Source organism: Ambystoma mexicanum, chromosome 13, assembly GCF_040938575.1.
Source record: "Ambystoma mexicanum isolate Mex_15411 chromosome 13, UKY_AmexF1_1, whole genome shotgun sequence".
Lineage (NCBI taxonomy): Eukaryota > Metazoa > Chordata > Amphibia > Caudata > Ambystomatidae > Ambystoma > Ambystoma mexicanum.
The window spans coordinates 393,430,512-393,454,358 of NC_090938.1; the positions used below are offsets into that span (position 1 = coordinate 393,430,512).

At 48.1% G+C, this 23,847-nt stretch overlaps 1 protein-coding gene across 1 annotated transcript in view; it reads right to left on the reverse strand.

The window, feature by feature from the left end:
• IPO4 (importin 4) overlaps positions 1–23,847 on the reverse strand; it is a 3,008,003-nt gene that overhangs the window by 668,900 nt on the left and 2,315,256 nt on the right. Inside the window, exons 23-24 of the mRNA XM_069633964.1 lie at positions 16,525–16,718; positions 16,092–16,145 (exon numbers count right to left, since the gene is read on the reverse strand). Of these exons, the coding sequence (XP_069490065.1) occupies positions 16,092–16,145; positions 16,525–16,718 (248 nt within the window). The remainder of the gene's footprint in view (positions 1–16,091; positions 16,146–16,524; positions 16,719–23,847) is intronic.

The following is a 23,847-nucleotide window of genomic DNA, read 5'->3' on the forward strand; positions in this document are numbered from 1 at the left end:
ACAAATCCCTAGATGTCGTCCGTTTTTCTTTAGGGGCGGAGCCCCTTCCCATGAGGCCAGGGCGGTGCAGCCACAGTCCAATAGTTCGCCTGGGGGTGACACACCATGGGAGGGCAAATCCCTTATGGGACGAGGGACATTATATGGAGAGCATTGTATGTAAGTTTTAGTTACTTACCTGTAACTGTATTTCTCCAGCATTGGTATCCTTCATAGATTCAGATGCTTGAATATTCCAAGTCAGACTGGGAATCCACAGTGATTTAAATAATTATTTAAAAATTAAATATATATATGACATGCATTACTTACCGTAGAAGCATTTCTGATGATTGTATCTGCTTAGATTCACATGCTGTGCATATGGTCCGACATCCAGTGGTAACTGCAGAGTATTGCATCTCGTCTTTCGGGGACCGCAAGGGGATGTCGGCATAGGAGTGTCTGGAACACTATCCCTATCGTGACGTGTGTAGTACCCAAAATCCCTCACGCGCCGAGGTCCATCCGATTGCATTTTTTCTGCCATGAGGGAGCCCAAGGCTATAGTGAGTGAGTACATAAAGAGAGAAAGTAGTCAGACGTCTATGTTCCTTCCACCCCGAGCGGGGAGGCAGGGAGGGCGCATGTGAATCTAAGCAGATACAATCATCAGAAATGCTTTTAAGGTAAGTAATGCATGTCTTCTGATGCTTGTTAATCTGCTATAAATCACATGCTGTGCATAGACTAGCGAGCAGTACCCGGAGTTGGAGGTGGGTTGTGAGAAGGAACAGTAGAAAAAAGATGTCTTAGTACTGCTTGTCCCACCTGAGAATCAAGACCTAGAATGAGTGTCCAGGCAATAGTGTTTTGTAAAGGTGTGTTACAGAACTCCAGGTTGCCGCTTTGCAAATGGACTCGAAGGGAACATTTGCAATGAATGCTATGGATGCCCCAGTGCCTCTAGTAGAATGTGCTCTAGGCTTGAATGGCAGTTCTCTCTATGCAGGAGTGTAACATAGTGTGATGCATTTGACAATCCACCTTGTTATTACTGATTTAGAGACAGGGTCCCCTTCTCTACCAGCTGCCACTGAAACGAAGAATTGTTTAGTTTTCCTCAGTGGTTTAGTTCTATTGGCTTCTTTCGGCCATGTTAGTAGGTCTCTGGAAGAACGTGGATAGTTCGATTGACTGGTTCACATGGAACTTCTAAATAAATTTCGGCGCAAATCTGGGATGTGTGCGCAGAACTATCTTATCTTTGTGGACTGTAACAAAGGGGTCCAAAACCGAGAGGGCCTGTAGTTCGCTACCTCTTCTGATAGAAGTGATAGCTACTAGAAAGGCTGTCTTGTAAGTCAGGTCTTTCAGACTAGCTTTATGCATAGGCTCAAAAGGGGGTCCCAGAAGCACGGAAACTGCTCTCCTGAACATCCGTGAGGACCTGCTTTTGAACCTCGACTCCAACACTCCGTGTGTTCTCATTCTGCTCGATCTCTCTTCTGCCTTTGACACTGTCAACCATGCCATCCTGCTCAACCGTCTCCGTGATAACCTGGGTATCACTGGTCAGGCTCTGGCGTGGCTGACCTCTTTCCTCTCCAATCGACCCTCCCAGGTCCAACTCGGGTCCTTCCTCTCTGACATCTTTTTCTCCACCTGTGGTGTCCCCCAGGGATCTAATCTCTCCCCCTGGCTGTTCAACCAGTATCTGGCACTCCTTGCCCACCACATAGCCGCTCTCTGCCCCAACTTTCAGTGCTATGCGGACGATACCCAGCTCATTTTCAGGCTACCCTCGGCCTCCTCCTCTCCCTCCCTCATCTCTGACTGTCTGTCTGTCTGCTATCCAGGAATGGTGTGCCGCCAATGACCTCTGCCTTAATGCCAGTAAGACTGAGATTCTGCTCATCGGCACACCCACTCCCTCCTTCCCTGCAGCTCTCTGGCCGGCCTCTCTTGGCCCTCTTCCTGCTCCTACCTGCAAGGCAAAAAACCTTGGGGTTATCTTCGACTCCACACTCTAATTCTCTCCTCATATATCTGACGTCTCTAAGAAGTCACACTACCAGCTGCACCTCCTCAGAGGTATTCTTCCCTTCCTCTCCTTCCCCCAGAAGCTCGCTGTCTCCCGAGCCCTGGTTCTCTCAAAACTGGACTACTGTAACAGCCTTTATCTTAATCTGCCTGCCTCCACACTCCGCCCTCTGCAACTCATCCAGAACAGAACTGCGAGACTTGTCCGTGGCCTCAAGCCCAGGGACCGTATCTCTCCAGGACTGAAATCTCTACACTGGCTCCCAGTGGCTGCGAGGATAAAGTTCAAAACCCTCTGCATTGTCCACAAGGCCTTCTGGGGCCTGGGGCCTAAATACCTTCAACACTCTCTTCCTAAATATCTTCCTTCCCGAGCCCTTCGCTCATCCGTCTCCAACTCCCTCAGGGTCAGCCGCTTCTCGAAGCAACGAGCTGGGGGTAGATCTCTCTCCTCGGCAGGGGCCTCCCTCTGGAACAGCCTTCCTGCCCCCCTGAAACTTGAGGAGAACCATCTCCGGTTCCGGAAGCACCTCAAAACCTTCCTCTTTGCTTCTGCTTTCTCTCTCCCTCTCCCCTGCTAATTCTTCGCTGAAACTGCACTGAATCTGCAACTGGGCCACTCTCACCGACCTCGGTCCTTGGCCCAGCCATTCTCCACTTGCACTGCGGGACTGTCTCTGTATCCCTACAGCCCCCCCTTCCCAGCACTTGTTCTGCACTTACCTTGCACTTGCCACCAGCTGGCCCTTTTATGTATTTATTCTACTTACCTTGTACTGCACTTCCCCCCTCCCCTTCCCCAAGCACCTCTCCCCTCCCCCTCCCCCTGCACTTGCGCGATCTGAATGACACCTGGCCTAGTAGGATCGTTGTCTGTTCTTCCCCTTGTTCCCCCCTCCCTGCCTCGTCGCGCCTTGAAACACCTGTGTATAGGCGCGTTACAAATGCCTTATCATATCATTTATCATATCATGAGCCTAGTTAAAACCACATTTAGATCCCACCCAGGGGCTGGGTGAGTGATGGGGGGATAAATTCTTTTAACCCCTTCCATAAAGGCTTTAATCACAGGTATTTTCCACCACTGCACCTCCTGCTGCGACGTGGTGTAGGCTGACAACGCCGCTAGGTGAACCTTTAAGGAATTGAAGACTAACCCAGAGTCCAACAGATGGGTTAGATATAACACAATGTGTGAAGGCGAGCAATCGGTGGGATTGACGCCTTTGGAACTGCACCAGATGAAAAAACGTTTCCATTTGCTGGCATAGCAATAACGTGTGTTAGGCTTTCTTGCCTCCCTCAGTATGTCCATGCATCTTTGAGGGAGTTGCAGATGTCCAAACTCTATGACCTCAGGAGCCAGGCTGCTAAATTCAGAGTTTGTAGGCATGGGTGCAGAGTCTCCCCCCTGTCCTGAGACAACATGTTGTACGGGCAGGGCAGCTTGACTGGTGGGGAGAGGGACATTTCCATCAGTTGCGCGAACCAAGGTTGGTGGGTCCACATGGGAGCCACCAGAATCATGGTGACTGGTTCCTGGTGCATCTTGTTCAGAAGGGGAGTGTAGACAAATTTCCCCGACCAAGTTATCCAGAGACCGTTCCCCTTGGATCGGTTCTGAGGGTACCTGGAGGTGTAATCTTGGCATTGGGCGTTCTCCTGAGTAGCGAACAGGTTGATCCCTGAAAACCCCCATTCTGCGAAGACATTGGATACAATGTCTTCGTGCAGTCGCCATTCGTATTCTTCTGGCAGAGGAAAATCTCTGCTGAGTACGTCTGCCAGAAGATTGAGTTCCCCTGGAACATGTAGGGATATCAGGAACATCATGTGTTTGAGAGCCCATATCTAGATGTTTTGGGACAGCTTGGATAGCCCTGGAGAGTGAGTGCCCCCTGCTTGTTCAGGTAATACATTGCCGTTGTGCTGTCTTTTAGGACCAGCACTGTCTTCCCTTGCAGTTGCTCCTGAAAGGCTTTCAATGCTTTGAACACTGCTAGTAGCTCCTGTCGGTTTATATGGTTGGACGCTACCTGAGGGGACCACACTCCGTGTGCTGTCTGTTGAAGCAGGTGAGCCCCCCACCCCGTGAGAGATGCATCTGTCGTGAGAGTGGCTTCCAATGCAGGGGTGGTGAAGGTTTTCCCCATCAAGAGGTTCTCCCTCGACCACCACTGCAGAGAGAGAACGAGGTCTGGCGAAACAACTAACAGATCTTCCCATTGTCCTCTGGCCTGACACCACTGGCTGTTGAGCCACTCTTGCATGGGACGCATGCGCAGCCACGCGTGGGGAACCAAGTATATGCATGACGCCATCATTACTAGCAAATGCATAGCTTTGCGTACCGTCACCTATCGACTGGCTACATTCTGAGGAACCTGAGAGAGCATGTTCTGAACCCTCTCGCTGGAAGGGAAGACTAGACCGTCTTCCGTACGAATTAGAGCCCCCAGGAACTGTTTTACTTGGCTGGGGACTAAGCTGGATTTCTTTGCGTTGATAGAAAAGCCCAGACTGAACAGCAGGTCTACTGTTTTTTGGGTGTTCGAAAAACAAACGTCGAACGAGTCCCCCGTGATGAGCCAATCGACGAGGTAAGGGTAAACTGGAACTGAAAGTCTGCGCAGGTGTGCCGCTGCCACTTCCAAGACCTTGGTAAGCATCCTTGGTGACAAGGCTATGCCGAAGTGGAGTACCTTGAACTGGTAGCGTTTGTCCTGAATCACGAACCTTAGGAATTTTCTGTGCGCTGGCAGCATTGAAATATGTAAGTATTCATCTTTCATATCCAATGTTGTCATGAAGTCCCCTAGTTTTAGCAATGGCATCACCTCTGTGTTATCATGCAAAACTTCTGGGTCTTTATGAACTTGTTCGCTGGGCGCAGGTCTAGAACAGGACGCATGGTGAGATCCTTTTTGGGTACAAGGAAGTACACTGAATAGATACCCTTGTTTACCTGAAGAATCTGGATGGCTTCTTTGGCGTCCTTTCCCAGCAGCCCTTCCACCTCTTGGATCAGGATTTGCAGATGTTCCGGTGAAAGGCGACAATGTTTTGGCGGTCTGAACTGTGGAGGTCGGGCGAATTCCACGCAGTAACCGTGGCCGACAGTCTTTAAGACCCACTGGTCTGAAGTTATCCCCTCCCATGCCTTGAGGAAGGATGTTAATTGCCCCCCGACTGGGGAGACATGGGAGGGGACCTGGACTTGGTGGTCATTTCTGACCCGAAGTTGACGCTTCTCTGGAATTGGAGCCTCTGCCTCTATTCTTTCCATGCTTCTGACCCCTCTGGGGGTAGTAAGTGGGGCTTGCAGCAGTTTGGCTTGAGTTGAAGTTGCCCGTGCCGAAGTTGTTTTGAGCGGCGCAGGCTTGTCCTCGAAAGGACCGCCGAGACTTACTGCCCCTCTGTGAAGAGGGCTTCTGGGAAATCTGGGGCAGCGACTTAATAGTCTTGTGCTCCTTCTTGGCTATCGCCAACGCATCGTCTACCGCCTTCCCGAAGAGTTTGGCCTCTTCGATGGGTTTGTTGATAATGGATGCCTGGGTCTCAGGCCTAAAGCCCGATGTGCGCAGCCACGGGTGCCTCTTTAGGAGAGTACCCTGTGCGAGAGACCTGCCTGCTGTCTCTGCGGTGTCCAGGGTATTCTTTACCACATTCTGATTGGCAAGTTTGCCCTCCGAGACAATGGCGAGAAGCTTGGCTCTGGTTGGTTCATGAACCTCTTGAAGGCCTTCTTGGAGTAGGTTCCATTGGGCGTCGACGTAGCTTGCTAGTAACGTCGTGTTATTGGCAATCCGGACGGCAAAAAGGCCACCGCCGACGTAACCCGTTTGCCTAAGGCATACAACCTTTTGGACTCCTTGTCCGGGGGTGACTCTCCCGTGGCAAGGGGAACTCCTGCTCTCTTGCGAGTGTTGGTCACCACCAGCGAATCTGGGATTGCGTGTCCTTTGATTAAAAGCGGGTCAGTGGGGGAGGGTCGGAAAAGGTTTTTGATCCTTGGGTTCATAGCCCTAGTCTGAGCGGGTGTGAGTAAGGAAGGGGCCAGCCGTCTCTTTACAGAGCTCAAGAGAGGGATAGACTGGCTTACCGGAGGCTTTTCATTAATAATGTCCTCTGCAAAATCTTGTTCGCCCAAGGCTTCAAGCGTGGCAATTTTAAAGAATTCTGCTGCTTTTTTCAACATGCTGTTGAAAGCCATTTGATCATCCACCGGCGAAGCTTGCCGAATCGGGGTGGATGGGGGAGAATCGAGGCAAACGATATCAGAGTTGTGATCGTCCTGCTGGGTGTCCTCCCAGTTGTCCGTTGCTCCTTGATCTTCCCCATAGTTGTCCAGAAAAAGAGGACTCCTCTTCTTCTGTATAGATGTCTCTATACGTGTCCATCTGGATATCTTCTTGATAGCCAACTTGGTGTTGGACATCTTGCGTTTGAGGGTTTTGGTCTACCCGAGCTCTTTTCGGCGGAGGTTGATCAGAAACCCTGAAAAATTGCTCCAGCCGATCCATACACCCCTCGAATTGCTCCGCGGTCCACTTGGATGACCCAAATGGACCTAGCTGAGTAGGAACCGTATTCTCTGCCCTAAGGGGTTTAGGGGATCTCCTCAGGGTGCTTGAGAGGGGTACCTGGCTTTCTTTGTAAGAGTCTTCGGGATCGTCTTCCAAATCCGTGGAAAACTTTTCGGCGGATTGGCCCATAACTGTGGGCAGAACCGGGACTAGGCCCACTGCCGTAGCAAATCTATTGATGCTCTTACGTATCATCACCGAATCTTCGGGAGACAACGCCTCCGATGATGTGTCGGCAGTGGAGATGTCTTCCGCGGCTCCAGAAGGGCCAGCGGATGGCTTCTCGGGTAGAGGCCTACTCGTAGTTTTCGGGCCTGTATGGGCCTTGGAAACCGTCAAAGTTTCTTGTACGGAAACTTCGGCGCGTGTAATTTGGGGAGTAGTGCCCTTGTTATGTTTGCTATGCCCAGTCGTCATGCGCTGCTGCGGATGCGGGGAAGGCTTCGGATCAGACCGATCCGTGGGCACCGCTGAAGTTTCCGGCAACCCATTGGCGCTTTCGCCTTCTTCGATGAAGACGTCGAGGAGGGCGCTTGGGTCGTGTGCTTTGTGCGGTGCGATTGTACGCCCCCGTCACCGGGTGTGGTCCCTGTAGCAGGACCGGAGTCAAGCCTGGAAGGGTCGGGGACGGGCGTGGCGGCCCTAGAATAGTCCGCCTCAAGGTCTATAACGTCCGCGTTGGACGTTTGGTCATCCGATGTACCCCCGTCACTTTCAGCTGGTGTCACGGCAGGGGAGTGAGGCTACACGCGTGACATTCCGTACGCGGCCCACCGCTACAACCGGCACTCCTTAAGGGTTTTAGGTTTAAGGAGTTTACACGCCGAACTCCGCTTGTCGTGCTCTAGGGGGAGACAAGCGTTACACGACGTGTGCTCATCTTTCCACGGATATCTGACCCTACACACAGGGCAGAATCTAAATGGAGTCCTTTCCATAGCAGAACGGAAGGGTGACCAGACCAAAAAGGAAATCAGTGGAAAAGAGGAAAGACATAACAGTATGGCAAGCCCCGAGCCCACTCTCCCTACTGTGTAGGCCGGCCAGAAGGCCCGACCACGTGGAAGTCCGAACGCCGGATCTTAGGCGGATCATGTAGAAGGGATCCAAGAGGCCTTGATTATGTCCCAGCATTCTGCAGGAAGATTCAGGTTAGTTAATTTTCGCTGCTCAGGAACTACACATGGAGTGACAAGCTTGCTGGGTCGTGGTGGAGCACTTTCCGATCCTGTTGCGTTAAGAAACTCTGATGAACTTTGAGTCAAATAGGGGGCCATAGAGACAGGTGATGCAGGGTCGGTTACCAAACCTGGCGAGCCCAATCCGGCGCTATCAGGATCATCGAGCAGGTCTGTTCCTTCAGTCTGCGTAGCACCTCACTATGAGCGGGATCGGTGGGAAGGCATAAAGAAACTTGCCTATCTAGTCCACTGAAAAAGCGTTCCCCATCGAGAGATCCTCTGGATACCTGGAGGCGAACCTGCAGCATTTTTTGTTGGCCTTGATGGCAAAAAGAACGATCTGTGGATGCCCCCACTTGTGGAAAAGTCGTCAGACGTCTGCCTTGTCTAGCTCCCATTCGTGGGATGCTGAATAGTCTCTGCTTAACTGGTCTGCCAGAACGTTGTCCACTCCCGGTAGGAGTTCTGCCTTGATGTGGATCTTGTGATGTAAAGCTCAGGTCCATAGTTCTTGAGCTTCCTGAGAAAACAACTCTAACCTCGTTCCCCCTTGTTTGTTTGTGTAGTGCATCGATGTTGTGTTGTCCGTTTGGACGGTCACTGCCTGCCCTGCAAGTACTGGTAGAAAAGCCTTCAGTGCCCACCGTATCGCCCTGAGCTCCAGGACATTGATGTGCAGTTGGGATTCTTGAGAGGACCAAGTGCCTTTTGTTTGTAGATCTGCCAAGTGCACTCCCCAGCCCGATAGTGAAGCATCCGCCCGAGGAGAAGAGTTGAAGTTGGAGCTTGGAAAGGCATTCCCTGTAATAGGTTTTGAGGTATGCCCCACCATAGGAGAGCCTTGTGAAAGGCTGCTGGGAGTTGTACGGTATCCTCCCATGACCAGATTGCCTGCTTCCATTGGCAGTCCAGGGTCTCTTGGATTGGCATCATGTGAAGCCTGCAATTTGGTATGAGGAATATGCATGAGGACATCATGCCCAGAAGGGAATTGAGGGAGCGGACCGTAGCTGTCCAGTTGCTTTGAAACCATGAAGCCCGCCGAGTCAAAGCAGATATTCTGTCTGCTGATGGTCTTACTCTGGGTACATTGGTGTTGAGTTCTTCTCCCAGAAAAAGCACTGTCTTGCTGGGAATGGGACAGGACTTTTCCTTGCTTATCGAGAAACCTAATTCTTTCAAGAGATTTACTGTTCTCTCCACTGCGAAGCTCGCCAAGTTGGAATGAGCTTGCCCTTATGAGCCAGTCGTCTAAATACGGGAATACACTTGTTCTCGATCTTCTGAGGTATGCTGCCACCGGAGCGAGGCATTTGGTAAACACTCTTGGTGCTGATTTTAGACTGAATGGGAGGACATGGAATTGAAAATGTGACTCCGCTATGGCGAATCTGAGGAACTGCCTGTGGGCAGGATGAATGGGAATGTGGAAATAGGCGTCTTCCATATCGAGGGTGGCGAGGAAGTCGTGTTGGTTGAGTCACGGGAGAACGTTCTGAAGGTATGTCCTATGTGAGAGAGGGTATGCCCAGACGTGGGTCCCTTGCTCGCTGCGCCATAGGGAACCAAGCTGCACCTCACTGAGGAGACCCAAGAAGGCCGAAACATGTCTGGGGTTGCCTGTGTTTCTGTGCAGAGGGGACCTGGCCTAGCAGTTCGGGTAGGGCTGCTCCCATTGGTGGCAGTACCTGACTGATTTGCATATGGCTGGACCCCTTTTTACAATGACGCAGACGGGCTAAAAATCAATGGTGTGGAAGGTTGCCCAGAGCAACGCCAGTGGTCCAGATTAATTAAAAACCTTCCACCCATCACTTTTTTGGTTTCATTTTTCTTCATCAGAAAAAAACGGGAGTAGAAGCCTCTTCCCATTTGCTGGTTTGGTACCGGTTCTATTGCTGCTTTTAGGTGTAGCTTGTGAACTTCCAGCATAACCTGAATCAAATGATGTACCTTGCATGGAACGGGGGCAAGAAACGGAGGTTGATCTAGAAATTCGATGGTGTGCCTTTCGCGAACCACCTGTAGCACCCACTTGTCTGATGTTATTTTTAACCAACGCTGGTAAAAACTGCTCACTCTCACTCACACCGGGGTGCGTTGTGAGTGGGGAGGAGGGGGACTGTCCATTTTGCTTGCTCTGGGTCTTGGCGTAGTTTGAACCACGTTTACCCCTATAGGCATATCTGCTTGTCGACTGATGGTATTGGTCTTGAAAGGTACTTAGTGTCTTGATTGTAGGAGGGGCGGCTGAAAACTCTGAATTTTGAAGACGCACCTCGAAAGGACCTGCGATCTTCGTCCTTGTCCTCAAGATAACTGATGGCTCGCGCTGTATCGGTGTCAGCTTTTATACCCTTGAGATGGTCGCCTATCTTTTTTCCAAAGAGGTCCTGCCCATTGAAGGGCATATCCAGTATCTGGGCCTGAACCTCAGGTCTAAAGTTTGTAGCCTTCATTCAGTATTGTCTCAAGACCGTACCATGGGCCATTTGTCTGAAATCCCACTCCGCTATGTCCACAGCTGTGCTGATCATATGGTCGGAGGTAGACTCAACATCCAATATGATTGCTTTCGCCTCTTCTTGCAGTTCTGCAGGCAAGTGCTTGGTTAGCTTGCACATACGGAGCCACAGCTCACGGTCCAGACGTGCAGTCATGGCAAGAGTGTTTCCAGTCTTAATAGTGAGAGATACCGACGATGATACCTTCTTGCCCATGGCTTCCAATTTACGCCCTTCTTTGTCAGGTGGAGCTGAAAGGGGCGATGATGGGTAAGCCAGCCTTTTTCTGGCTGCAACTGTTATGATGGAATCTGGTTTAGTATGTTCCCCCTAGACATACCAGTGCCGTGTCTGGTGCCTTATACTTTTCCTCGGTCTTGAGACGAGTGCCGGTGTGGACAATGCTATGTCCAAAATCTTCACTCCAGTGTCCCATATTGTGTCCAAAAGAGGAATCGTAGTGACTGTCCTACGTTTGTCTCTATACTCGGAGCACTGATTTTTTTCATTTCTGATGCAACCTGCAAATTAAAGAGGTCTGCCGCTTTACCAATTATGGTATGAAAAGATAGTAGATCGTCGGGTGGTGAAGCGTCTCCTGGGTGGGGGTGGAGGGGCTGTCCTTCTTAGGCTTTTCCACAATGTAATCATCCCACTCACACTGCGCGTTAGGATCCTGGGTAATTTCTCCTTCTTCAAGATCTGAAAAAAATACCTGAAAGGATCTTCCTGCCAGTCGGAAACTGATGCAGTGGATGGGCCCATCGTGGGTTCCCTTGTGGGTGGCCTCATGGGGTCCCTTGTAGGTGGTCTTAGTGCAGGCGATGATCTAGGAGGGGAGACCCTTGTCAGCGAATCACTGAGAGTCCTGCTTCTATACCTGCGGGGAGGTTCCGGTGAGCGTACTTTAAGAGGTCTGCTCCTGTTAGGAGAGTTTCCTGGAGAATATAGAGGCGGTGTAAGAGACCTTTCCATCGGTGTAGAAGAACAATGTCTTTGACGCCTATTAAATTAGTCAATGATCCTCTGCATTGAAAACATGAGCTCTGGATCATATGGGTCTGCCGGTTCTTCTTAAGTGGGATGCCAGGGACGACTGTTTTGCCTGGGAGTGAGGATCGGTTGCTCAGAAAGGAGTTAGGAATCCGAAAAATCCTCTTGAAGCATGATGTCAGGCAATTCTGCCATCTCTCTTAAGTGAGACAGTTGAGCCCCTATTGGTAGACTGAGGGCTTCCGAGGTGTGGTGGTCCGTTTCCATTGGTTTGTACGATTCGTTATCCTTGGAAGGCGTGCTTGAAACATCCGTGGACGGTGCCTTGGACTTATTCTTCTCTGTCAACGGGGGGTCAATTGTCATGATTATTTTCTTTTGTCGACGGTGGTTTGGGCGTCTCCGTCGACAAGGGTGCTGTGGACGAAGATTTCGCAGACTATGGCTTAGTGGACGGGTGAGGCACCGTCGTCAAGAGCTTTGTTGACGACGAGTGGTGAGATTCCTTCATCGACGATTGTTTAGTTGTGGCCGATTTCGACGACGACTTGGTCGTGGACGAGGTTTGAAGCGTAGATGACTTTGGTTTTGTCGACGGCTTGCTCATTGACGGGCCTCTATCGCCGGTGCTGCTCGTAGATCGCTTTTGATGATTGCCCCCCCCCCCGCCAGAATTTTTGAAAACATCTCCTTACCTTTGGAGGAGGTTTTCTCGTTGGGTGCTTTTTCTTTTAGTCTCCAGAACCCAGGGAAGATGATTCCATCTTTTTCTTACTCCTATGTGAAGGAGAAGAACTTCTTTCTACAGAGGAGGCTCTTCTTTTTGAAGTTTGCCTCTCTGAAGGCTTCCATAGACAGACAGGGACTGTCTTAGCTGATTCTTCATCAGAAGAGTGTCCTCTTGATTCCAAATGTAGGAGTCATCATCTATGTCTGTCTTGGAGAGTTGTGTTAGAAAAAGTCTTACAAATCTCACATTTGTGAATGTCACGGGGATAGAGACAGTATATGCAGTGCTCATGAGGGTCTTTCATGTAGACAAGCTTCTTTTGAAAAGGGATGTGTTCTTGGTAGTAGGTTCCTCTGACATGGTGTGAACAGAGGATTCACTTGACGAATTCCGAGTGAAAATAGGTGTTTTCTGAGCATAGAAACACTGTGTAGAAAAGATTTGATCAGGAGATCAATATAAAGCTGTTATTGAGAAAAAAAATGTATCTAACAGTTAAGAAAAAACAAAAAGCCCAGAGAGCTGAGGATTCCTTCTAGTCTGTTAGATTGCAGTGAAAAATCTGAAGATGGCTGCCTGGGGCGGAGCTTAGACCCTGCCACCTCATTGGTTGGGGCCCTAAAGGACCAAAGTGAGGTGGAGGGACTACACAATTGAATGGCTCAGGCAATAATGGACAATTACATTATTTTTCTATGGAAATGTATATATATTTAATTTTTTAATAATTATTTAAATCACAGAGGATTCCCAGTCTGACGACGGGGAATATTTAAGTATCTGAATCTATGAAAGATCCAATGCTGGAGAAATACCCCTTAACCCACTCCCATACCCCATTTCAGGACAACCCAGTCCCTCTCTCCCTCTATGTGTTATTGTAAGGTAGAATATAGCCAAGATAACATTGTAACTTGAAAACAGACGAAGAGGGGGCCCGGAGCAATGCAGAATAGGTGCAGGTTCAAACAGCGCAGACTAGCCAAGGTGACAATCTGAATTACAACACAGTATAAAAGTAGGAGGACTACTGGGAATGGCATTGAGCCCTGCCTTGAGGAACCGCAAGAGCAAGCAGAGACTGAGAGAAGGATTGAAGAAAGACTGTGGAGCCGAGGCAGGAGGAAGCAGAAGCAGAGTGAGTCCAGAGCATAAGGACCGCTCAACAAATCTTGAAGGAGAAGCTCCTGCCATCCCAGCAGACCAGAGAACACGAGGGAAACGTTGGGTTCCCCATTCGACTGCGGAGATGCCGCAGACCACCGAACAGCCACGATGGCCGGGGAAGCCCCATAGCAGACTGCTACGCCTGGGAAGACCTGAAACTATTATGGACTGGGGAAAAAAGGTACACTTGTTGGGGGAGGAGAGGGGGGGGCAAAGGAGCTTCAAGAAGCTGGTGGAGAACCTGGAAGGATGTGCAAAACGCAGAAGACAGGGTCTGACACCCTTACAGAGGTGAGAACTTTGACATATTCAAAAACGCTTTACGATACTTGGCAGGGGAGTGTACCAAGTATATCAGAAAGCGAAATATTAGCCGAAAAGGCTATAATGGAACTCTCAGCCATATGATGATTAGATCAGTGGGAATCTTCATAGTCACAGTACCTGGCAGGTTAGTGAAACAGGTTGGCTGCGAGAGAAACTGAAAAGAAACCAAGGGAATGTAGTAATCCCCCCTGGTGTTTGTGAACACTATACCAAGCCAAGAGAAGGGAGGCACTCTCTTGGCACTTTTAAGAAGCTGAAGAGAAAAGGAGTAATTCTCCCCGGTGTTTAGGGAACATTTTGGAAAGCCAAGAGAAGGGAGGCATTCTCTTGGCATTGTGAGGACCCAGCAACCTTTCCGTCTCAAGGTTGCACACCCTTTGGAAGTTTGTTTTTGCATAATTTGGAACTTTGCTTCACGAGATGGAAAACAACTTTTAATCTCACACCCAGAAGAAGGAAGGCGTTCTTAGTCAAAGAAGACCATTCCCCTTAGTTTGAGTTCCTAGTGTAAGGGTTGGAAAAAGGTTTTGACACAACGGTGGACTTTTTCTTTGGACATCCTGACGCACTCAGACTATTCTTTGAGGCAGGGAAACCTCTATTATTAGGGATAGCTAGATTTTCCCCCAACCCTCATTTCTTCAATACACGATTATAGCAATAAACATGCCACCATTGTGTACATTTTGTACTTCTGCACCCTTACAGTGCCTAAAGACAAGCTGGTGGCAGCAACTATATTTTTAAAATGTTTGTGTTATTTTCTAGTGTGCACATTAACGTTTACTGTGTATAGCTGCCTAACATGGCTAGAACCCTTAAACAGCCATACTACGAGATTTTCACTTGTTCTTTGGCCATATTGTAGTTTGGCCGCTTTCCTGCTTTGCCAGGTCAGAAAATCCCATATAATGTCATGCACTTGCCATGGAAAGCTGCTGCTTTCGCGTGCTAGTGATGCCTTTTTTGTGTGCGAGTGATCCAGGAAGTGGGTAGGATTGTATTGTCCCATTCCACATCCGTGGTGCCAGAAAATCTGGGTGTGGGGCATGGGTGAAACCAACAGTTGTCCCTGATTAGACAACTACTGGCTGTTTCAATGATGCAGATCCTTACCATTAGTGAGCTTGGACTTGCTTCCAGGCTGGGTTTTGAATAAGAGGAGAAGTCCTGCAGCCATTTCTTGAGATCAGCGTTGGAGACAAGAATCCCTTGTAGATCACCCCCCAAATGAAGATCCAAAGAGAGTCCAGAAGAAGCCTGCCATCCCTTCCTGCGTCTGGCCCGGTGAAGCCCTGATAGACTACCTCATCTGCGATTGCCCTCTCCGGTGCTTCGAAACCTGGACTAGTGGAACCAACCAGTCTCGCCGTGATCAAGGATCCAGCCACCATGAGACTTTCAAAGGGTCCCAGGACTACGCGGCGGACTTTCCAGTGGGCTACCCCACTAGAGCCATTGCAATTCGGCATTTGCACACAGAATGGTGGTTGCCAGCTTGTGTTATAAGTCTGCAAATTTCAGAATTCCATCCTAAAGGGATCCTGTCCTGGAAGAACGCCTGCCGTTGTCTGTGTGCAGTGGCCGCCGCTGGAACTCGCCTTCCTCCGTACAGTGAAGTGTGCTGAAGAGGACTGCATCAGTGCATCTTGCATTACTTCATCACCAAGGATTGCACTCTACTCCTGCACCTGACTGAAGGAATCCTTGCACCCGCTGCTCCTGAGCACCTCTCACAGGAACCAAAGGTGGAAAATCCATCCTCCAGGGACCCCCAATTGACTTATCAAGTCATCTGGGAAAATCTGAGTCGGGGGTAAGTATTTGTCTCCCCCTGTCCTCCACAGGATAATATTGAGAACAAGTCTGTTTGTATCCTTCCCTTCCACTGCCTTTTGGTCGTCAAACCTGGGTAGTACCGACTGAAAAATAAGAACACAATTTACATACCCAGTAACTTTGTTCTATCTCTTCTTTTGAACAATCACCAACACAAGTAACTTACCTGCTACAGATACTTTCTGGGGAGACCCATTGCGGCTCCTATGACTTTTGGGCACAAGGCCCCATTCTTCTTAGGGATAGGACTGCTCAAGATAGGGAATATCAATTGTGACTTGGTTTCATCTTTCCTGCATCACTTTTACTTACCTCCTTTGTTGATTTAAGTCATTGAATGCATTTTACGAACTTATGGTGACTGTATAAATGTTCAAGTATTGTGCAATATCACCTGCTTGTTTCATTTTTTTGTATTTTTAAATCCTAGAATAATTATTTGTATTTTTATACATTCCTGACTAAATTTAATTAATGTGTGGACCCCTGATCCCACTCACACTCTCCTGAGAACCGCCTTCACTGGTCTCCACGTTTACCTTGATTGGGTTTTCGCTAACCTCTCAGAGTTCCCCTGTTCACTATAATTAGGGTGGCCTCCAAAAACCGATCCACCAGGCCAGATTCTAGAAATCCATTTCAACAATCTCAGATAGAGGACAGAATCTCTGAAAATGTAGGCTGTGCTGCCACATACAATGTACACATTTGCTAAATGGGCAGATGCTCATCACACCCTGACCTGTTGCTCTTCATCATCATCAGTATCTTCAGCATCAGGATCCTGGCATGCGGTCTGCAAAGATAACAAAAGTGGAGAAATTAGGAGATGGTAAGTAGAGATGCATGAGAACATATACCGAACAGGAGATTGACAGGAAGTGGCAAAGGAGAAACACAAAGAAGAGAAAAAGAAAGGTAAAACGGCAGAGTGGTAGAGATTTGATTAAGAGGAAGGAAAAATAGGAATTCAGATAGAAGCATACGAAAAATAAAACAGATTGAATAAGCGCGAGGGGACCGGGACCATAAGATCTGGGGGTGTTTGAAGGAATGTGGAAATGGAGAAGAGATGGAATGGGCCGTAATTGAGAGGAAGCAAACAGGACTATAAGAGGGTGAAGGGCGAAACAAAAAGAGAATGTAAAGGAAATAGGTAGGATTGTTGCAGTCACCTTTTTTTGGAGCACTTCTCGGATGACGTTGCATATCTCAGAGAGACGTCCTGCCTCTCTGACAATGTCACACTTGCCCTCTTTCAACATATCATTCATAGATTCCAGGACACTCATAACCACAAGCCGCTCCTTGTCCTCACGGATTGCCTTGAAGTAGGCAGGGAAAACCATGGACAGCATCTTCTCCAGAGCTTGGGTGGGGGAGGAAAAAGAGATACGGGACATTTCAAGCAAGGGAAATATAGAATTACAAAGTTGTTAGACACCAAAATCCAGGGGCTCCTGGTATTTGATGACTAGGGGCCAGAGAGAATAATATCAATTGATAAGATAAGGAAGAAAAGAATGGCATTTCTCAGGGAGGGATGGCACTCTACAGAAAGATGGCAATGAAACAGTACAAAGAAAAGAGCCAGGTGTGAGTTACCATGATCATTAGTCCTTACTCATAATAATGAAAAAGGGGATCTATGGGAGAGTACCTTGGGGGCTTGAGCGAGAACACATTTCCTGCACAACATGCACAAGTGAGAGAGAGCGAGAAGAACAACTTACTAACCCCTGGTAATGTTCTTTCTACTGGATGTTCCTTCCACGGATTCCTCAGCTTTGATATACCGATATCCTGTTTTCAGTCGCAGAAAAAACTTCGGCAGCAGAGGGCGCTGTGTGCAACAAGTCGATGTCCCTCAACAGTATACATTCAAGCAATGGGTGCGATGTTGAAGATGGTATAAATAGCATGCCCGTAGCCTTAGTTCTAGCTTTTTCCCCTTTCTGCACAGCCAACTTGAGGATTATGAAAACCACATGGGCGAAGAAAGAGAAGTTTATTAAAAAATTAACCCACAGTCAGAGGGTTAGGCTGGGAGGGCGATGAGGAATCCGTTGGAGGAACATCCAGTAGAAAGAACATTACCAGGGCTAAGTAATGTGTACTTCTATTGGATTGTGGCCTCGCAGAGATTTCTCATTTTTCATAGACTCCCATAGCAGTTTCATAGAAGGAGGTGGGACAAGTGGATTTTTATTAGTGGTTTCTACAGCGCAAAACAGCTTTCCCAAACCTAGCGCCCGGACCCGCCAAGGTGTCCCAGCAGTAATGTTTTGAAAAGGTGTGTATCGAAGACCAAGTTGCAGCATTACAAATGTCCTGCACTGGTAGACCTCTTTGCAGAACCAAAGTGGATGCCACACCTCTGGTGGAATGTACCCTTAGATTTTCAAGAACATCTTAACCAGCCATAGAATAAGATTCTGGAATACAAAGAAGGATCCAACGTGACATTTTGTTTAGTCATAGCCTGTCCTAGTCTGTGTCCAATATAACCAATAAAGAGTTGGTCATCTTTCCTGACATTTGCCAACCTGGAAATATAAAAACTTAAGAGCCCTTTTTGGGTCAAGTATATGGAACCTCTTTCCTCCTTGGAAGGATTAGTGGGTGGATAAAATGCTGGCAGGGTAATTTTTTTGTGCCAGATGGAATTCAGACACTGCCTTGGGAAAAAAGGAGGGACGAAGTCTCAAAACAACCTTCTCCTTGGAAAATATGTTGAAAGGAGGTTTACATGATAGAGCTTGTAGATCACTCACTCTGCGAGCAGAAGTGATGGCTACAAGAAATTTTGTTTTGAAAGTTAATAACGACAGGAATGAAGAGGTTCAAATGGAGCTCCCATCAAAAATGTTAGCACCAAGCTAAGACCCCAAGCCGTGACTATGAAAGGGACAGGTGGGAAAATATTTGTCAGTCCCTTGAGGAACTGAATTACAATGGCTATTTAAAAATAAAAGCCCTTTTCTGGCGTGTGTTTAAAGATGAATAACGCTGCAAGCCTTGACAGTAGCTACCTGCAGCCCCTGGTGGGTCAGCTGGAGCAAAAAAGGAAGCACTCAGGTGTATTGCAAGTGAAAGGATCAATATGTTTAGCTCTACACCAGCTGCAAAACATGATCCAACGGCAGCGGTATAGTACTTTTGTTGCTGGTCCTCTGGCCGAAAGCAACACGCCCATCAGGTCTTCCAGGAGCTCCCAATCTTTCAATCTTAACCTCTCAAACCAGGCATGAAGGCTCAGAATTCTGATTTTGGAGTGAAGAAGACTGGCTCTCCCTTGTGCGAGTAGGCCCACTCTCTGGGGAAGACTGAAAGGAGGGCAGATGGATATATCTAGAAGGTCCGGTTATCACATCCTCCAGGCCCAACCCAGAGCAATAAGTATCATGGATTTCCCGAACTTCCTCAACCTCCTGATGACATGAGGAATGATGGGGACTAGTGGAAACGCGTACAGTAGAGGAAAACCCCAGTCACCCACAAAGTGTCCCCAGAGCTCCGCTCTGCGGAAATTCTCTGGAGCACAACAGGTTGCATTTCCTATTGATTCTGGATGCCAAAAAACCCACTTGAGGGATCTCCCAAAGGGCGAAGTTGTCTAAAAGGACTTCCTGAGCTAACTCCCACTCGTGGCAGACTGTGCTCAGAGCGTCCTCCATTGTGGTCTCTTCTCAAGCTAGGTGAACAGCTGATAGAGAAATTCTGTTTTGTAGTGCCCAAAACCAGAGCTCCATTGCCTCCCTGTACAGTGATAGTGACCTTACACCTCACCTCCTCTGTTGTGGAGGTAATGCATGGACAATGGTTTATTGGTCATTATCAGGACATTCCTCCCTTCTATAGATGGCAAAAAGAAAAGCCCATCAGCACCAGTTTGACTGCCCTCAGATCTAAAAGGTTTGTGTATAGTCTGCATTCTGAAAGGGACCACAGGCCGCTGATTGTAAGATCGCTTATGTGAGCTCCTGATCCCATAACGGAAGAATCTATGACCACTTATCTCCGGCCAGGGATGCCAAAAGGGTTACCCCCCCTAGCATCAAATTTTCCTCGCAGGGCCACAGACAGGAGATCCTGTGTTACCTGGCTTGGGACCTGAAGAAGGTTCATCATCCTGCCTGAGACCTGTGACCATTGGGATCTGAGGGCCCACTGGAGAGACCTCTTCCTTAGACGGGCTTCTGGCACAAGGGAAATGCAGGATAACATGAGGCCCAGCTACCTCAGAAAATTGAAAGCCAGTAAATGTTGGGCGTTTTGAAACCTCATCACCATCTGTAAGATATGTTGAGCCTTCACTTCGGGAGGCAAAGCCGTTCCCGAGAAAGAGTCCAGGACTGCTCCAATGAAATGAAGCTTTTGGCAAGGTGTTATTTGGTACTTCTTGAAGTTGAGGGAGAAGCCCAGTTTGTGGAGAGAGTGGTAGGTGCGGTTGAGATGTTCCACAGCCTTTTCGAGAGAACGAGCTCTGATCAGCCAGTTGTCTGGGTAAGTAAAGATGTGAATCCCTCCCATCCTTAGATTGGCTGACACCACCACCAACAACTTGGTGATGACCCTCTGAGTGGAGGTCAGCCCGAAAGGCAGTACCCAAAACTGTTAGTGAGAACTGCCAATGAGGAATCTCAGGTACTTTGTGCTTGGGATGTATAGACACAGGAAAGTAAGCATAGTGAAGATAGAGTGACACCATCCAATCTTGGAGCTGAAGAGCCAGGAGAATCTGCAAAAGAGTGACCATCTTGATTCTGTCCTTACTGAGGAACTTGTTCAAGAGTCTCAGGTCCAAGTGGGTCGCGCTTCTCGGTCCTTCTTGGGAACCAGAAAATAGATGGAGTACCAACCTTGCTACTGCTCCACTACAGTTACCTTTTCCACAGCACCTTTCTCTAGCAGGATAAGACTTTCCTGCAGATGGAGCAGGTCTGGTTCCCAGAGAGATTGCTTGCTCTAGGGACAATCTGAGGTCCTTTTTAGAAATGGGAGACAGTACCCTTAAGCCACTGTCTGAAGTGACCAATGTAACGCTATTCTTTAAGATGCTGGGTCAACCTGCCTCCCACTTGAGTCCTGCGAGCAAAGAGGTCAGAGTTTTTGGGGTTCTGGCCTGAGCAGTTCTTCCACAACGACCCCTAGGCAGAAGTGAAAATCACCTTTGCCCTCTTTGGTTGGCCTGACCTCTACCTCCTTGTCCAAAAGAAGATTAGAGGTGAAAAGAGATCCCTCGCCAAGCCTGGGCAGTCGGATGCTGCTGCTATTGTGGCTGACGAATGGCAGCTCCCAAAGATTTTGCAGCCACATTAGAAGCCTGAAGCATCTCAAAACTCATCAGCCTTTGATCCAAAAAGATTAGACACATCAAAGGGGATGTCTAAAGGTCTTGACTGGACGTTGGGAGCAAATCCAGATTTGAGCAGCCATGCAAACCTCCTGATGACTGCACTTGAGCCGGACCAGCGCAGTCCGATGCATCAAGACCTGATTGGAGTGATTAGCATGCTGCCTCTTTGGCATCACTAATGATGTTGTTGACACCATCCCTCATCGGGTATGTTATCTGCTGCAAGGGAAATTACATTCCACAGAGTGAAAGTATATTTTGCTAAGGCGCAAGATTCATTAATGGCTTAAGAGCCATGCTGCCAGCAAAAAACACCCTTTTTGTGAATAGATCATATTTTTGATCATCCCTATTGAATAAGATGGATGGGTAAGCAGCTGCCTTAGAAGTGGAGGTAGCTGCCTGTACCGCCAAATGTTTTGGAATACGGTGCTTGGAGAGAAAGTCAAGTTCTATAGAGGAGGGTCTATATTTCCTCACCAACTCCTTATTCACAGCAGAAGTGGTGTCAGGGTTGTCTCCAAGATGGTATTCTTGAGAGCTTAATGAAAAAGTAGCACAGGTTCCTTAGGAGGGCCTTTATCAAGGATGTCTGTGAGGTCATCTTGAAATCTGTCCTTTGCAGGATGCCCCAGACCAAATATTAAGAGACCATGTTCATAACTGTCCTGTATGCCGCACTTGTATGAGAAAATGTCAGGCATGGCAATTTCCACTTCAGGGGAAGTGTCCAAGCTATTGGCTTCTCTAAAGGCAAGTACCCAAGTCCTCCAAACGGGATTAATCTGAAACCAACTCTTCAGGGACATTAGGTGTGCCAAAACATTCATACACGAAGGGTTCAACGTAGTCATGTTGCTCGAAGATGGATCCAAAAGACTTGTCTTTCTTCGATTGCGGCTTAATACCTGAAGTTAGATCCCAGGTCAACGAGGGTGACTTTGACATCGATGACTTTGATGCTGAGCCCTTCGATAAGTAAGGGATTTAAGCCTTTGGTTTTGATTCTGCCCCTGTGGTAGACACTAGAGTAGGCATCTCAAAGGTCTTCTGACTCAGGTTCTTGAGCGCACGGGTCAAAGCCTTCTACGACTCCCTTCCGGCTTTTGATGGCGCTGTAAAACAGCTAGCCTTTTTTGGCTCTTTAGAGGGACCAGGAGGGGCCGCCTTAAAAAAAGCTTCAATTTTTGACAGAAAATTCTCCCATGGGCTGTCGAGGCAGACTTATCGGGGAAACGTACCTGTCTCTTGTCGGGCGAGGAGTTGGAAGACTAAGAACAATGGCGTCTCTTCTTCGATATTTTTGTGAAAACGCGGATGAAGAATGATTAAAATCACTACTAGACCATGACAGTTTAAGAGTGTTTGAAGCGTTTTAGGCCTCTGAGGTGATTAGTCCTGTGTCAAACTTCTGCTTTCAGAAGATTTTCTCTGAAAAAGAGTAGAGGATGGAGATTTTGGAACCGACTGACCTAGGGTGAGTTTCGACCTTCTCGTTTGCTAGATTGTTAATCATCGACTGGCAGAGCCGCATTCGATATGTTTGTGCTCATTTGCGAGGCACCAGAGGTACACCGTGTGCAGATCTGTGATCATCATCTTCAAGTCTTAGTCCGCACACTTCTTAAAACCTGCCTTCGGAGTACACATACTCAGAAGAATTCAAAGAAATAAGTTGAAAAAATCGCTGAGGCGAATCGAACCGTTGCGAGAGCGTGCTGAACATGCGTAAAAACAGGACTAGGGCAATGGGTGCAGTGCATGCTATTTAGAACATCATCGGCATGTCCAAGCCCACAAATGGATACCGCTGAGGGACACTGACTCGATACCGCACAGCACCCTCTGCTGTCAAAACATTTTCCGAGACTGCAAGAAGGATATCAGTATATCTAAGATAAGGAATCCGTGGGAGGACGCAATCCATTAGAAGTTTAAAATACTTGCATTTCAGAAAGTTATTTCTGATGGATTAGTCCTTCCGCTCACAGGTTCCTCATCTTAGAAACATCCTGCAAGTGCAAGTCAAGAATCAGAAACATTGTCACCAAGGGGCACACTGAGGCTCTGCATTTTCTCCCATAATAACAGATGAGACCTTGTGCCCGGTAGTAGAGCTGTCTGAACCCCAGAACCTCTGTTCCTCCAAGTTTACCCCTTACATATCATCTGAGGAACACAGAATTGCCACAGGTTACAAGTATTAAGTAATGATGGGGAATATGTGGGAGAGGATGGAATAATCGATCAGAAAGAACTGTACCGATTGATTCCTTACCCTCACAGATTGCTCATCTGGAAAAATTCCCATTAATTAGTGCTGAACCTGGAAGAGGGAGAGGAGCAAGGAACCATCACCTCCACCAGGACAGGCTGGAGCATTGAAACAACTGAAGCAGCCATCTGACCACAAAGAATCCAGGCAATATTGCTTGCTTAGTAAAAATGTGAAATGATAGGCACATACCAGCCTGACTCCTGCAAACAGGGACACCCATTTGCAGAGGTAGCAGCAAAGCATCTAGGAGAATGAACCCTACGACCAGCACACACTTTCTTGTTGGTCAGAAGGAATACATTATTTACCTTTAACTGCTGTGGTCCAGCATTGGTATCCCTCAATGACTCACCTGCTGTTTGAATATTCCCCGTTTTCAGGCTGGGAATCCTCTAATGTTAAAGCAGTTTCATTCGAAATTAAGAACTGCAATCACTTCAGTTTTCTTGCAGTGTTGTTTTGGATCATTCACTGCTCAGCCCATATGAAATCCCACAAATGGCTCCTCCACTGGAGGCCATCTTCAGATTTACTCAACCCATGTGAGTGCCAAAACGAGTCAAGATTAGCCACCAACGGGGTAGGGTAGCATGTGAACCTATCAAAGTTACCCGAAGAACGGTAATAGCAGGTAAGTAACTTATTCCTTCTCCAGCATTGGATCTTTCATAGATTCACATGCTGTTTGAATAGATTACACAGCAGTATACACAACTATGCATACAATTCCAAACCGGTAGAAGGAAAAAAGGTTAAACTCCAGGATAAACCTCACCTTAGGTGAACAGATGTTGAAGGACAGCTTGTGCAACTTTGGACCCCGCTGCTGAGTCTCCGTTGACACAGTAGAACCTTGTGAAG